The sequence below is a fragment of the Chaetodon auriga genome, chromosome 9 (assembly GCF_051107435.1).
Source record: "Chaetodon auriga isolate fChaAug3 chromosome 9, fChaAug3.hap1, whole genome shotgun sequence".
In the NCBI taxonomy this organism is placed as follows: Eukaryota; Metazoa; Chordata; class Actinopteri; order Chaetodontiformes; family Chaetodontidae; genus Chaetodon; species Chaetodon auriga.
In genome coordinates this window covers 14,415,877-14,432,433 of record NC_135082.1, presented here as the reverse complement: position 1 = coordinate 14,432,433, position 16,557 = coordinate 14,415,877, and the positions used below count along the sequence as shown (strand labels likewise).

The 16,557-nt window shown below is 43.9% G+C and overlaps 1 protein-coding gene across 1 annotated transcript; it reads right to left on the bottom strand.

The window, feature by feature from the left end:
- Positions 1–1,113: 1,113 nt before the first annotated feature.
- Positions 1,114–12,825, bottom strand: bicc2 (bicaudal C homolog 2). Its single transcript, XM_076738803.1, has 19 exons — positions 12,448–12,825; positions 11,279–11,325; positions 10,844–10,913; positions 10,658–10,737; positions 10,300–10,461; positions 9,727–9,780; positions 9,283–9,498; positions 8,923–9,174; positions 8,653–8,784; positions 8,162–8,351; positions 7,728–7,861; positions 7,428–7,633; positions 6,350–6,455; positions 5,774–5,813; positions 3,452–3,615; positions 2,390–2,594; positions 2,129–2,298; positions 1,785–1,884; positions 1,114–1,672 (listed from the first exon to the last, which is right to left on the bottom strand). The coding sequence occupies exons 1-19, from the start codon at positions 12,713–12,715 to the stop codon at positions 1,542–1,544; spliced, it is 2,727 nt and encodes a 908-aa protein (XP_076594918.1). The 5' UTR covers positions 12,716–12,825; the 3' UTR covers positions 1,114–1,541.
- Between the last annotated feature and the right edge of the window lie 3,732 nt (positions 12,826–16,557).

The window sequence follows — 16,557 nt, the reverse complement described above, 5'->3', positions numbered from 1 at the left end:
GTTCTTCCTGTTAGTTTTCAGACCAGCTGTGTGATCAAGCACTGATTTAGACCCGCAACCACGGGAGAGAACAATTAACTACCTGACAGAATAGAAATCCAGCAGTGCTCCAGAGCCCAAGGACCAGATTTGAGGATCACTGGTCTAAAGCCCGCCTATGTAATTGGCAGAGACATTGTAATAAGCAGGGATCATCTCCCCCTAATCTGTCACAGCCCACCACTTCCACTCGCACTCTCTTTCCTGCTTGGCTGGTGCTGCACAAGCCAGCTTGTGGAGCGTCTGAACGGATCAGACCCCCTCATGCCCCCCGGTGGAGGTTTCTTGGATCATTCGCGTCGATGTGGTAACCAACAACACTAGTCCAAATTTGCAAATTTAGAGAGAGATTATACAGCTCTCGTTAATACTCTGCCAGTGAGGTCCCTCTGATAGCACTAAATTGCTGGGTGTAGCCCTCAGCTAAATAAATTAAACAAGAAACAACTCATAAGCGGTTCCAGTGGCTTCACTCCTGGCAACAGTGATAAATTAAATTGGAACTTTCAGGTGAGCAGTCAGGCAAGACCAAACCACATTAAAAGGAGTGTCACATTACCCTCACACCAATAAATGTATTCACCCATTTGGCTTTTCTAATTCATTTTTTCCCTTATCTGATTGTTGCTACTGTATATTTCAAAGCCAACTCCACCTTGTCCACCGGGAGCTCTAATGCTGTTGTTACTGCATTTCTTCCTCATACAAATCCATTATTTTTCATGCAACACAAATGTGACTTGAATTTCTAAACACAGTATGTGACACCAGTGCCCTCTAGTGGCATGAGGCTTGCTTTCAGTAGAGGACCAGTTCAGTCTGGCTGGCTACATGTGGCTTTGAATGAAAGATACTGTTCTGAGGGGAGCCCTGGTGGCCTACGGCTTAAGGCGCTTGCCATATAATTGAAAGGCCCCTGTGGGGAGTCTTGCTATGTATCTTCTTTGCATTTCATTCACCATTTTCCTCTCGCTCCCCTCTCGTCCTGTCATATCTCGCATAAATGCATAAAAATCCCCCAAAATACAGTCTATGGATAAACCTTGAAGGTAGCATTTAATTCATCACTGCTATCACAGTACAATGTGATTTATTTTTGTAAATATCTATGTACAATTGCATAAATGTTGTGGTTAACATGGACTCAAACACAGTCAAAGCATAGGAGTGAGTTTGCATAAGAAAGGCACTTTATGATGATAAAACACACCACAAAGGGTCAACATAGTCCCGTGTTCATTTGTGTTTCATACACTTTGTTTCTCGAAGGATCAGAGGTTTGGAAAGGAAGACCCCTGTGTCTTGATTTTGTATAAAAAGCTTTGGGGTATGGCTGTAGATTAAAGGCACTGGATTCAAATGTTTACTGTTCTTCAGGCCAGTTTCATGCTTATCCATTTATGGTAAAAAACAAGCAGGTTTGACCTCTGCACGGCACTTTTTTAGAGGCTGAGTAGCTCCACGTCAGTCAGATGGAGCTCAGAGCTGGTCGGCATCTCCTCTCACCAGCGATTACTCTGAGCGGCAACTTCCAGATCCCTGATTCGTGGTAGTCGACCGCTAGCACCGCCCTCCAGGTAGCCAGGCTTCACTGCAGGCGTATCTGAGAGCCTCCTCTTGCTCTTATTCAGGTCTGGATAGGAAGATAAATAACTATCATTTTCACAAGAGGAGGCAAGCGCCACCTGCCACGATGACAGATGGAGAAGCAGATCTGAGTCCAAGCTAGGACATCAGATTCTCACCTGAAATTGCCAATAACATCTTGCGTCTGGCTCCAAAGGTGGAGACACCCACTTCCTTCAGATCTTCATCAGACAGAGTGAGAAATGTCTGGTAGTCAATCTGGATGAGTACAGATAGCAGTTGCATCATGATGCTCATTCATAATGCATAACACTTTTGGCTGGGGGACATGTGTCTGTGTGTGTGTGTGTTTGTGTGTTCTTGTTTTTAATGTGTTTTGTGTATCTGCAGCAAGTTCTCTACAGCCAACCCAACTTAAAACCAGTTTCATGTGTAAGTGATGATGAAAATATATTTTCAGACACTTGAAAATGATTCATTGCAAGCCTCTACACACGTTTACCTCTTGCTGTTCAAACACATCGATGTATTTAATAAGGCCAAGTTGGCTGAGCAGCTCAGGCAGGTCATCTGTCATTTGGGGAGAGGGGCTCCGCTGGCTGCAGGTCGACGCCCTCCTCGATGAGCACGCACCTTCAAAGTAGCTGCTGCTGCTGCTTGGGAAACTCTCCACTAGACATTAGAGGCCAAAGTCCAGAGGAAAAGGTTACAAGGGGCCCAGTTTGATTTGTCGAGCATGAAAATGCACATAGGTGAGACTTACAGGGTTTGTCATCTCTGCTTCTGTTCACTGACGATGCAAATGCGGGGAAGGAGGAGGTGGATGAGGAGAAAGTAGATGGGGGTGAGGAGGGGGAGGAGGAGGAGGAGGAGGAGGTGGAGGAGGAGGAGGAGGAGACAGGCAGAGAGGAAGATCCACGTCTGTCCCTCCAGTTCTCCGAGTCACTCCTGTTATACACCTTCCCCGTCTGAGCAGCACATGACAAGAAGGAGACAGAGACATTGTGATGGTATTAAAAATTAACTGGAGTTCCTTTCATCTGCGAGCATTTCACAGCAGCACCTTGTACTTCTGTCACCACCCCCTTCTTTCATCTCTCCTCTCTTTGTCAGTGCTAGAGGTCATGAGACAAGCGATCACAATTGCTCTTGTGTGCAGAAGGTTTCAGAGGACATAATATGCAAAGATCCAAAGACTTAATAAGAAAGGCCATTAATCATGTTTCTAAAGCAGCTCATTTGCTGCCCTTGGCTGACGTGGGATAGTAGCGCTCTCTCAGGAAATTATCAATGCGGAGGGCATAGTGCATGCTTCCTCCTACCTGCATGGGCCTCAGAAGAAAATTGAACTTGTCGGAGGAATGACTCTTGCTCTTATTAACCTAAGTGAGTGTGCTTCTCCATCACTGGCTACTGAGCAGTCAGGGAGCAGCCGATCAGGAAGCTTTTTAAAAGCAAGGGAGATGAGCTGAAACAGCTCAGGTAAACAGGTTGCTGAGGAGTGACTGTGTTGACTGAGGCGATAGTATCAGACCCCAGGTAATTGAGCGTACAAATTGGTAGTACTTACCACACAGTGAGATAAATGCTTTAAACTGTTAGGGGGCAATACCAGTAAATGAGACGCAATAGGGGTGCTTGTTTCACCGCACTGCAACAAAAACATCTTTGGCAGCTCAAAAGAATTGAGCAAGTCCAGCCAAAGCATAAGTCAAGCCAGCTGAGGCTAAAATGAACCATCAAAATGAACCATGCTAAGTCTGGAAGTTGATTTTATTTCAAAAAGTCAAGCCATGCATTAAGTTAGCATGAAATCCATTTGTACCTGATGCTGACTATTGATGGTGCTCAGGTAGGGTTTGTAGCTGCGTCGGCTGATGTTGCGCAGCTCTTTGACGGCCTCCGCTGGCATTGACTTGGAGAAGCCAAGGCCGCTCCAGGTGTCTGTCGGCGTCCGGACCTCTGTGACCACAGGCTTCCTCTGCATGGCTGATACAACACGCACAAAGTTTATCACGCCATGCATTAGCCAACATTTGCTGATCTAGGTATTGAGTATTATCAGCATTCATTTTAGAGTCATGTTTCTGGCCATCTGGTGAAAGTAAATCCAGTATTTGCTCTTCTTTCAGCTGTTTTGCTCTCCACCAACTCCTGAGAGAGATATCTGGCTCAATGCTGCTAAAAGTTCACCAGCCAGTAACTAATTTTGTTTGCAGTTTGGTGCTGGGCAGGTAGTGTATTTGATCCTTTTACTAAGAACAGGAGCCTGTCTGGAAACAACACTGATGAAAGGAGTGAGTTTTAGCTAAAAAATATAAAGTTACATAGAACCAAAACAATGAGCTGAATGATGCTAAACTGCACAGCGTTTCTTCTCATTAAAATCTGAAAGGATGCAGTAACCTCATTGTGCCCGAGGACCACCCTCGTTATTCTCTGATAATGCTATTGTGAACCACAAATTGGCGTTGAAATCTGCAGGGCATTAACTGCTTTGAGTCGGTGGGCAGTAGGGTCCTGTGGTGTGTCTGGTTTATGGAGCTAACAGCTAACGGTGCTAAACACGTAGCCAGACTGAGAGTCTCTGGTCAGAGGAGCATGAGGTGCTACGCTGTGAACTGCAGTTTAATGTGACAAGTTTACTGTAATCAAATGCACTGAAGTACTTTAGGTGAGTAAGGGGACATTAAGACATATATGTGATGATAACAATATAACACATTTCCGTTCACTTTGGTGCTGTTAAAATTGTTTTTTGTGACAGTTTCGGCAGAGTGGGAAAAGAAAGTTAGTCTGGAGGTCTGTGTTGTGCTGAGGGGAACTGCAAAGTCAAGTAGTAACTCACAATGAGCAACACCTTTCACATTAAACGCAGTCATTTGATCCGTTAACTGCTAATTCGAAAATATGAATCATAGCATATTCCTGTAGCATACAAAAGTGCATATAACCACAGTCTGTCCATCACCAGAATGCAGGTTTTCCTCGTGTCCTCTGACACTCTGAATTGGACAAGTTGGGTTCAGGTGTTAAATAATGAATCACAAACAGTGCTTCTCCTCGCCAGCACGTGGCATGCTTAATAAAAGTCAAATTACTGAAACGCAGACAGATACACACACTCAAATGACAAACAAGTGACCCTGGCCCACTTTTTGGCACCAAAACAGGATCCATGTGTGAATGTGTGATAAAAGCTGTAACAGCACTCCAAAGAGTGTGATATCAATAGGATTATAGCTGGTGGGTTGTCATTTGTGTGTGTATGTGTGTGTTTTTTGTGAGTAAATGTCCCATTCATATACTGGCATATGGGTGTCTTAATGACTGTGAGGCAGATGGCCCATTCAAACTGCTAATTCATAATCCCATAAAGCAACACTAAGGGAATTTAGTACCATTTGGCTGCAGATCTTCCCAGTATCTCTCATTCTGCATGATGGATGAGGTGGTGTTTCTTGTGTGTGTGTGTCCACGCATGTGTGTGTACGAGAGTGCGCACACAGCTGTGGCTGGGTGCATATGTGTGTTGTCTGCATTGTGTATCTGCCCCGTCTGAATTAAGTGGGAGTGCCAGTGCTACTCTATTATAACGTTGGCACAGTGAAGCCCATAAACAGGTCCCCTTCATCAGTTGTCTTGGCAGTGAGCAGCACTGAAATAGGGCCCCCTCTATCAAGTCCCTGCCTCTGCTCAGGATATTAATGTGTTCCCTCCATAACATGCTTGAATAAACCAAAAAGGCTACTTCAGCCTGGACAATCATATGGCATTCAATCACGTTCTAACAACATCATGACCAAAACTTGTGCACTTTTGCAGAAAAATAACTAATTTCCTTGATTTAATGTTGTTTGAGGATCTGATTTAAAGTACTCTTCCAGGATGTGCCCGGATCAGCTCCAAAAACAACAGCTTGGCTGTGTGAACAAGCAAAACAAAAATATATAGTAAGAATTTTTGGACCAATTTCCTCTGCAGAAAGTGTTCTTAATATATTTATCTGCCGTGCACAGCAACAATAGGTCAATAAAAAAAGAAATGCTTGCTTAACAGTGCCCTAATTGTTGTCGCAGAAGCCGTTGCAGAGCTCCTGATACCACAGTAAGACAGGGAAAAATATTGAACACTTAGGCGCACTAACCTCTGGTTGCCAGCAATTTCTTCTTCTCATAGTCATAATCCTACAAAACACAAACAGGAAATAGAGTGGGTAAATAATGCATGAAATTGATTTTTGTTTTTTCCTCTGGTTACTGAGGACAGGCAGGGGCAACCTCACTCTTCCTGCTGGCAGTAAACTTGTTAATCCTCCATACAGTAAACTTTGAGAGTGAGAGATGACAAATAAGAAGGGAAGCAAACAAACACAAAAATCAATTCTCAAAATCAAATTGCGCCGGGGTCAGGGACGTGAGGATAAATCGGTTACATAACACCACAAATAAAACGTTCTTGTCATGTTCCATCTGTCTTCAGTTTGGCATGCAAGGCCTGTCTTTGTCTCTCATACACACTCCTCCTCTACAAGTAATCTTCTCTAAAACACTAAACACAGTCAGTGTCAAAAGTCTTTCAGGGGTTCAGAAAGACTTGATTGTCTCTCTACTGAGGTAGAGCTGCAGCTAAGTAACGTTGCACATAGTGTATCTATGTGCAACCTTACATCATTTTGTGGGGGCAAAAAAAAAAGTGACCTACAATTCCTGTTCTTCCTCACCTCAGCCTTGGATGAGTCAGCGCAAACATCCTGAGCCAGCGTCACATCTCTCCTCAGGCTGTTCCTCCGCTCACTCCTCCCTCCCTCCATCTCTGCATTCAGCAGTCTGGCCCATTCAGGAGACACACACACACACACACACAGATGGAGAGAAAACGTTAAACTGTGATGGCTGTGTAACGTTTGAGAGCTTATGAACTCTTCCTTTAGCAATAGCAGCAATGCGATAGGAGGATATCAGACCCAGTGCTTCGATGCTCTGTAATTATGGATCATATTAAGGGAGAGCTGCTCAATTAAAACTGCACAGTGCCATAAAGTTTGTCCACAAAAGGACAGAGACTCAGCAAAAAGCAAAATATAGGTCAACAAGCTGTCCTTTTCTGTGATATTTGTAGACCCTCAACATCTGGCACATGCCGGTGTGTGTGTGTGTGTGTGTGTGTGTGTGTGTGTGTGTGTGTGTGTGTGTGTGTGTGTGTTAATGACCCTGTAGGGGGCAAAAATCTGTTCTCAATTGTTGAGGACTTATCTTCCACCTGAGAACAAAACCCTTGGTCCCCTCACAGTTAACCATTTTTAGTGTGGTCCTATGATTTGTTTTTTGGTTTAGGTTAGAATGACACACAAATCTAAGTAAGATGAAATATCTTAAATCAAGGAAATGTGCTTGCTTTTTGTCTGACAAGATATACCATCTTACCAGGCAGTTTTTATGTTAGAGCATTTCACTTTTCCAAGCTTTTTGTACTTGATTATCTTAATAAGATGATATAACTTCTTACTGAGAATTGATTACTGGTTCTGGGTAACTTAATGTTTGAAACTAGAATTTCCAAAATTATAAAGCTGTTTGATCAACAATGACAAGTAACTGCTTTGTCGAAGTCAGAATTTCTTTATATCAAATTTTCCTGCTCTGTTGGAGGATAAGTTTACTTAATATTTCTCTATTATATTTCCTTTTTTTCTTGTTTTTGAGAGCTGAGTTTTGCACTGCTGGTTAACATTAGGGTAAGCTTCAAAACAATTCCCCCACAACTGACTAAAACAGGTGATTGTCTCTGTGAGTGCTCACCTGTATGTTAGCGCCTGCCCTGTTGAATGGCGCCTGCCCTGAACGAAAACCTTGGTAATCTCAGGACCCTGAAGACTCCCCCTCCGATCCATCAGTCCCACCCTGCTGAGGCTGCTGACTGCATCACACACCTCCGATGATGACATCACCACGACCATAGGGCTCTCATCCTCCGACTGGCCAGACATGTCGTCATTTTCTAGGATCTGACGAAGAGGACAGAGTTCAGTGGTCTGTTTCAAGATTTCAGTGTCAGGAAGGATTTGTTTTATAGCAGTTCGGCTGTAAACAGTGAAAAACCTTCTCCAGTGGCCGGCTGTCTGTTCCCTTCAGCCCTGTCCTCCCCTCGTCAGCAGGAGGGGTGAGACCCGGTGGAGGGGAGGGCCGGGGCTTTGAACCACTTAGCGCCTCTGGAGTGGGAGCAGGAACAGAGGCTGTCAGCAAGAGCGGACATGATAGTGAGTAAAAGATCACAGAGTGTGAAAATCACAAAAAGTTGCTGTAGAGAGATACTAAACAAGAGCGAAGATTACATAATTTTCCATATATGATAATGTTTTTTGGGGGGGTTTTTTTAGACAAAATATCAGTGTACTACTGTCTATGAAGCAGAAGAAACATGCCATGATGAACCTTGAGAAAGCATTGAGAGTTACTTTCACAGTGCCTTTCCAACCGGCATGACATTAAATGGAAATGCACCAACACAGACACATGCATGTGTGCATGCTCACCCTGCTCAGAGAGACGAAGCTGCTGAAGCAACATGTTGAGCCAATAGTTTGTCAGCCCGCTGCCAGCTGACGCGGAGTCAGGGGTCATTTCCGTTACCTTAGCAATCTCACAGGAATCTAAGCCCAGGAGCAGACGGCGGGCCTCATAAAGACAGGAGATGTTCCTTTCGAGACCTTTAACCACCACTGACTGATAAATACACACCAATACAGAGATTTGCATTAGTATTCAACACAGCACAGCGTGTGAGACTGCAGGGCAGAGTAGTTTTTCATCCAAAATCAAAGTGAACATTCAAGAAACATTTCAATAGACGTTTCTTAATCCAGCGTGTATTAAATTAGCAATCACAAGCACTGCTGTGTAGTCCAAGATTGAAGTGAATTCAAAAAGGCAGAACTGGGAGAACAAAACAACAAAAATTACCATTTCTTTTGAGATGGCGTGAGTCTAACAATAACAAAGCGGCAAAACATTGATGAATTTGTACCTTGCTGGTCTGTTTTACTTTGGGCTTGACACTGATGAAGACTCCCAGGTTTTGCATCATCTGAGCCATTTTACAAGGATCTGCCTCCCCATCCTCACGCATGTCAAACATCAAACACACAGGCAGGCAGTCCTGGATGTGCACACAAAGGCACACAGAGTGTAAAATAACAACAGACAAATAAAACTTCTTGTTCTTACAGCAGCGAAGGAGGATTCACTTGCTACCTCTCAGGATTGCTCTTTAGCATAAACAAAAACAATACTGCACCATGAGCTGCTGCCGAGCCAGACACACTCCATCAGGGCTGCCCTGGATGAGCAGTGATGGAGGGCTTTGAGGAGCGCTGAGGTCTGGTAGGATGATCTGGGTCTGGGTCTGGTGCATGACGCTCAGGAAGTGAGCTCCGTTCTGCCCCAACAGGAAGAGATGCTGCTGGGAGGTGACATCCAGCTGACTGCTCACCATGCTACCCGTGACCTCTGACCCCAGCAGCAGGTCCATCAGGACGCAGGTTGCCTTCTGTCAGACAATGATGTATACAGGATATTATATGATATACATTAAGTAGATCTTATTCTAATGTGTATGAACTGGATTAAACGTCTCTCTAAAGTGTTTGACAGTAACCTTGACAGCAGCTGCGTTGCCCTGCAAGCCCCAGACGGTGCAGCAGCTTTCATAGAAGGCGGTTTGTGCTTGAGGATGCGGTGGCAGGGCCCTGAAGCTCACGCTGACCCCCAAAGTCTGCACTACCTGCTGGATGAGTGGGGAGCCTGCATCTGGCAGAGTCTGGGGCACCAGGCTGACTGGGAGGTCAAAGGTCAAGGACAATGGCTGCAGGTCCTAGGCCGAGGAAGATGGAAAACAAGAGTGTGATGGAGCGGGGTAAATAAAGAAATGTGAGAGACGAAGACAGACGGCCGTCTTTTGACAAATATACCTGTCTCCTTCCTGCCAGCCATTCTATTAATCACTCTATTGATCGCTGTGTCTTGACAGGAGTGAAGAAATTGAGTTTTGAGACAAATAAAAATCTATAGTCTCAACTCAGATTATACATTGAGCACTCACTCTTATCCTCCTCCTGGCTTCCTCCACTCCCTCGATGGGCCCAGCAATGGAGACCTGGGAGAAGTTGAAAAAAACAGATGGCTTTTAAATAAGATTGTTTTCAGCTCCACCTCCACTCAGACATATATTTTTTCGTACAGTTGAATCTTTGAGCTGCACTGTGTAGAATGGCGTATGTGCAGGGGTTGACACTAGAGGGATGTATTCACAGTCATCTGCTGAAAGTGGACATTTTCTCCGTGCTCATTGAAAATCGAGTTTTCAGGGGAAAGAGGCGGGCCTGCAAGCACGATTTGTGACATCACAAGTAGTTTGGAAGCCAATCCTGGTCCAATATTCAACTTACATCTCCTGTGAAGTAGCTTAGTCCTTTTGAAATGACACATACAGTGAGAGCATTATCATATATTCAGGATTTTTAATGAGGGAAGGAGTGGATGTAATTTATTATTTATTTTTTTTTGGAAAAGCCTTATCAGAAATATACTCTTAGTCAAAGCACAATGTTTTATAAAATATCTGGGATCTGCAATTGCGAGTTGCTGGCTCAGTAAACTGCTGTCTTCATGTCACCTGGTTGCTCTTCTCTCCGGTCGTGTTGTGGCGGTTGGAGTCTGGGAAATGGATGTGACACGATGTGACCTCCATCACCTTTTTGATGTTTCCGCCACCTTTCCCAATCACGTGGGAGTGCTCTGTATAGGCCACATCCATCTTTAGAGTCACCTTGTTCACCTGGGTTATATATATATAAACAGTGCCGTCATTTATGGAGATTACTTTTCAGTGTTTTGCTGCCGTCAGGTGTCCATGAGGGCGAATTCAACATGAAAAAACACAAATTATTAAAAGATCCAGCCAAGCAGCAAAGTCTTTCCCTCCAACAGGTTAAATTTTACAATGAAATAATCCAAATAATTTAAACCCTCACCCTGGTTTCCAGCACTTCTAGTATCTTCTTTTTGGCTTCCAAAACATTGGCTCTCTTCCCTTCCACCTTCACATGTGGATCTAGATGTAATAGGAGTTCAGTTTAAATACTACACCACAAACAAGCAACGGGGAGGATATGAAACTGAGAGCACTGATTTTGACTGAAATACAAAGAACTTGTCACCTTTCTTTGACTTGGCTCCAATCTTCAGCTTGGATGGCCATTTCACCTGAGTGTCAGTTTCTCTCATCACCTGTGGAAACACGAACAATAGGAGGGAGTGAGAAACAATGGTGGGGCTGTCACTGTATGCCATAAAGACACACAGACAATCCTAACACACACATCAACGTATCCAGACACACAGCAGATCTCTAAGAATACAAGGCCTCATCTGCATTTCAAAGACTGCAATTATCACCTCCACAAAACCAGTAATCATGGATGCAGAGTGTGGAACAAATGTGAAAATGGTGGCAGGGATGCTCTCGCTGATCTGTAAGCTGCATTTAACCAGGAGGCTTATGCACTGGTGATTATTGGTGGCTTTCACGGAGGAGAACAGCTTTTCTTTTTTGTGTCAGGTTTCGGTTCATGAATGAAATGAGTTCCACTTACTCTGTCGAAAAACTCCTCTCCTGTCTCACCATCTCCGTGCTTTGGAGCTGAAGGGCACATGACATGGAAACATAAAGAACAGACAGATGAAGATAAACGCACATTTGATAATTCCTGCAGTGTCGCGTTTTGTTGGTCAACAGCACAACATTCCTCTGTTTACAGCGCAGGTGCTCAATATCAAGCATGTGTGGAAAGTCAACATTTAAATGTTGACTTGGCTGAAATTTGCCAACTGGAACAAGAGGTTGCCGGGAACATAAACAATTTTAAAAGGCCATCGCTCCACAGTGACATTTACAGGGTACGGGGGGGACCCAGGAACGCCCTCAACCCCCCTAATCACCATGGGATACGCTGGCCAGAGCTGAGGAATGGGAAGAGAACAGTATGGGGTGGAGAGAGAAGGTGGTGGTGGGGGGGGGGGGCACAAATTAGCCTAGAGACAGCTAATCACATCAATGGCATTTGCTGACGCAAAGACCTCCCACTTGACCAAAAAATTAAACAACAACTGCAAAATCAAGAGGGAATGTGTAAAAAAGCAGAACGCTCAGAGTGAAGTCTCAAGTGCAGTCTGATGGATTATCACCTGAAGGGATGAGATACAACATTTACTGCCTGACTGAGGCTGCTCAAACAGCCGCAAAAGCACAGTCCCACCTGCACACACATTAAAACAAGCCGCAGTTATCGGAGCAGAATTCACTCAAGCTTTCCCATCAGGAGTCTGTGTGAGGACAAACAGACAAACATCAGCCCCTATCTGCAGTGGTAGCGCACTGTCAGAAAGAGTTTCCCCAGTAACACAGGGGAAGCATTTGTCATAAACCTGCCAGGCATCGGTAACTAACAGAGGCAGCTACCTCTGCTGCCCAGATAGGAATGATAATAGCAAAAACGACTTCTGATGCATAAGCCATTGCAGGTCATAAATCATGGTGATACAGCAACAGGAGTTAAGTGGATGGCAGCTATACTGATGGTGATGACAAGGGCGCAGCCAGCTGGAGGCCCTGACAGACACCCAGGGTCAGGGAGATAACAGAGGCTGTGAGGAAGAGCACAAAGGAAGGCTTCAAAAAGAGAGGAACTTTCAGAAAAAGCAGTTTGGGGGGAAGAGCATGACAGCAAAAGCACGGAGCTCAGGCACATCTCAGCTCACTCACCATACAACATGTTCTCCAACTTCTTCCTGTCGATCCTGAACCTCTCCTCCACCCACTCCGGGTCCAAACTCTGCCCTCTTGCATTCTCCTGCCCCGGTCCTCCTTCCTCCTCTTCCTCATCCTCCTTTTCCTCTCTGTCACGTTGGGCCTCGCTGGGCTCAGGCTTTGCCGCTGAGCCGGGTTCTACGCTACTTTCCAAGTCAGGCTGCTGGGGTGCTACGGTGGCCGGGACCGGAGAGCTCTCCTCGGTGGTGGTGGTGGTGGCCATAGCAGGACTGAGCCCTCGTCAGTGTTTGTGTGTGCGTGAGGATGTGTGCATGTGTGTGACCAAGGAGACCGGCAGGGAGAGAGAAAAGGGGAGAGAGGGGCAAAAAAACACCCCCCTGTGCCTTTTCTTTAAAACCCCCCGCCCCCTTCACTTAATTTAGTACACAAATCTAAGTCTCTCTCTCTCTCTGTCTCTCTCTCTCTCTGACTCTCTCTCACCCTCTCTTCAAGCTGTTTGAGGCTTGAAGGATTTGCTGCTGTGGCCTTGCGTTGCACAGAAATATAAGGAGAGTCACTTCTTTGCTCTAACACAGGCCATGTTCTCTCTATCTGATGGGCTCCAGGCAGACAAACAAAATCTACAACGCCGCCCGAGGCTCACTCTGCTTTGAACAAATCCTCTGTAATCCTCAGTTCAACGTCCACAGATTATGTGGATAGATAGTCAAGGCCTATGATAAGACAAGATACACATCTCACCCACACACAGACGCACACACACACACAAACACATCCTGAAAAACCCTGAAAACCATCCTCACACCAGCAAACACAGCTAACAAAATAAAGGGGTCATCCAGTTGGGTTCCACCGCACGTCCGTCCATGCCTGCCCTCCCTCCCCTTCCTCTGAATGAGAAGTACGAGGGCTTGAGATTCCAGAGGTCGGGTGAAGGGAGTGGAGGGTGTAGCGCAGCAGTGAGCGTGTGGTGTTTGTGTGAAGGGGGAGCTTGCGACAATGTTTGAGATTAAAAAAAAAAAAAAAAAAACCCTCTAATCAGTGGTGGAAGAAGTGCTCATGTCCCTCATTAAGTATGAGTACCAAAACACAATGGAGACACATTCTGTTACAAGTAAACTGCTACTTATATAAGTTAGACTTAATAGCAATATGTAGTTAAAGTAGCAAAATGTACTTATTCTGCAGAAATACGACTGACTGATATATTAGCATAAATTATATTGTTAGATTGTTAATGCCCATAATGGCATTTCACGGTTGTAGCTACCAGTTCTCGAACTAGTTTACATATTTAGTCTAGTCTTTGTTTTTTGGCGTTTTCTCTAATCTTTGTTTTTGGTGAAAAAATGCGTAATTTTTTCTTGTTTGGGCTTCAACCATAGCAATTAATGAAAAGAAACCATCTGAGAGGTTTAGAAGGGAAATCACCCTCAAGTGTAACAACTCATAGACATCCACTCACTGACTCGCTTACTGATGGAATATTTATTAACTTAGGACGAAAGCCAGACAGTGTGTGGGAGTTTTCTCATTTTAATTGCCTGCGCCGAGGAAGTTGTGTTTTCGGATCGGTTTGAAACTTGGTGGAAGGGTGCAGCATGGGCCAAGGAAGGACTCATTAAAATTTAGAGCAGATCCAAATCAGAGGGTTGGATACATTAATTATTTTTCACTTTCGTTAACACTGCAAGACCGGCCGTTTGACCTTGGTGGAATAAATGTCATGCATCGTAAAATCCAGTAGGTGGTAGTAAAGTTAAATGATTAAAAAAAATAGTTGAAGAAACGGGATTAATTTTCCCTTATGAACATACAGTTTTCCATAACAGCTGTTGTGTCTTGTTCATTATGGTATTTTAGTCCAAGCATCTGATATTTGTGCATATACACATGTTAATGAAGTCTTTTTTTTTTCTGGTCAAGAAAAGCAAAAGTGGCCCTCGGTCATTTGTGACTTACAGCTTGCAGCTGCACTCAAGATATTTTGGGAACCTGTTTTTCTTTGGGCCCTCTGCAGTCTATTCAGTGGTTAGACTGAACAGGTTTAAACTGTCATTTGTTGGTCCATGCTACGTTCAGATGCACTTGACACTGAAACAGGAACCTGATCCTTTTTAAATCGGCACAGATTTTGTTGCTAAGCTTCTGATTTCTTTCAGTGACAGGTGATTTCTTATATTATTGTTTAGCTGTTGGTCTGAGATGTCTTTGTCTCTTTCTTGCCTTTCAGTTGTCTGTCTGGTTGAATCATTGTACAGCGCTTTGTTCACTGTGTACAAAACAGTATTTCTTCTTACAAACTCGCAACAAACTCTCAATACAAAAAAAATTGCAAAGACGGCTTTTTACAACCTAAAAGCACGAATATACAGAGCAGTCCTCTGAGCCATCTGACTGTATGAAATCCATGTTTTGGGGCAGGTGGTTCAAACAAAGGTATGTTTTTATGCAAAATATTAATATGAAGAGTAACTTGCAACTATAGCTGTCAGATAAATGTAGTCAAGGAAAAGTATAAAGTAGCATTCAATGAAACAGGTACCTGTTTTCTGAGCTTAAGTGGGGTACATGAGTAAATGTGCTTAGTTACTCTCCACCACTGCCGTCAATGTTTGCATCCATTGCCTGAAATTTGTTTGTGAGCAAGCAGGCAGCCTGAAAGTCATCCACTCCGGTGACAGGGGAGAAATGCTTTAAAAGTTACCCAAAAAAAGAGCAAATGAGATTTCAAACATTGCTTTACACTTATGAGGTCCCCTCCCTGCTTTAAATTTCTCAAACTTAAGAACTTGAGTACAGACTGAAACACGGGTAAAAACAAACTGCTCAATTAGTCAGCTCTGGAGGGACTCTGTTTCCAGCTCATCTCTGTGTTTTCCATATTGCCCAGACAAATTTGGCCCCGGGCGAATCAGCAAACATTATTTGGCAGTGCATAGATCTTGCTAACATTACAAACTACTGCAGGCTACGCTTATTCGCCCAAGGAGGATGGTAGGTGAAAGACATGATGACTGTGTCACCATGGAAACTGATCAAGGAGTGAGTTATTCCAAGTTTAATCTGTCTTCACAACTGCGCATCTACTCCCTCCAGCCCCCCATTAAGCCCCCGTCTGACTGGAAGAGTGTGTGTTTCCAGTAAGAGTCCGGGCATGCGTCACTGTTTGACCTATGAGCAGAGGAAAGAAAAGCCAAAACCGTCCTGCAGGGTGACTGATGAGCTCTGTACGGTTTACTAAATCACCGGCTGCCTGAACCCATGAGTAATTCCTTCATTTATCTAGATAGATAGATAGATAGATAGATAGATAGATAGATAGATAGATAGATAGATAGATAGATCTTTCCTCGTTAAAACACAGTCTCCTTATTCACTACACTGCCTCACAGCCCATTACACATTTACACTAGGAACTAGGAGAGCTGGCCTTCTAATCCTGAGAAACGTTAACTAGATGTAACAAACATTCATGTGTCCTTAGAGAAACTCTGTATGTGAGTGAAGCGCTTCAGCAGCAAGAAATGTAGGAATTAATGGCAAAACACTGGTTAATTTTTGATAAAGAGAAAATCATGCAGCCTGGTGGTTTCTGTGCTTTATTCATGACATTTGAAAATTAAGTATTGCTTCCCCTCTGTGAGCTGAATCTCTACAAATTATTGATTTTGGGAATCAAAGCTGCAGTAGGCAGTTTATTTTTGCACTCATCGTGCAAATATTCCATGGTAGTCTTTCAGCATATTGTAATCCAAGTGTGCTGAGAGAAAACTACATTTTGAACATCTGAAGCCTTGAGCATATTTGCATTGTATAACATTTACTAATTAGTATCATAAATGAATCAGCTTCATAGCAATGATGTCATATAACCATTCCGGCAAGTTCCAGAGTGAAACTTAGCCCTTTGTATGATTCATTATACCACTGGCTTCACACTATCTTTAAAACAGAGGACTATGATGGCTAAAAAGGCTTAAAAGTAGATAAAGTAGACCAAGAACTGGGGATGAGAATAATTCCAGTTTTAAGATAATAGCGATCAATGAGGCAGAGTGCAATAAAATCCAATAACTGGCTCTATTTTTTAGATAGTGAAAT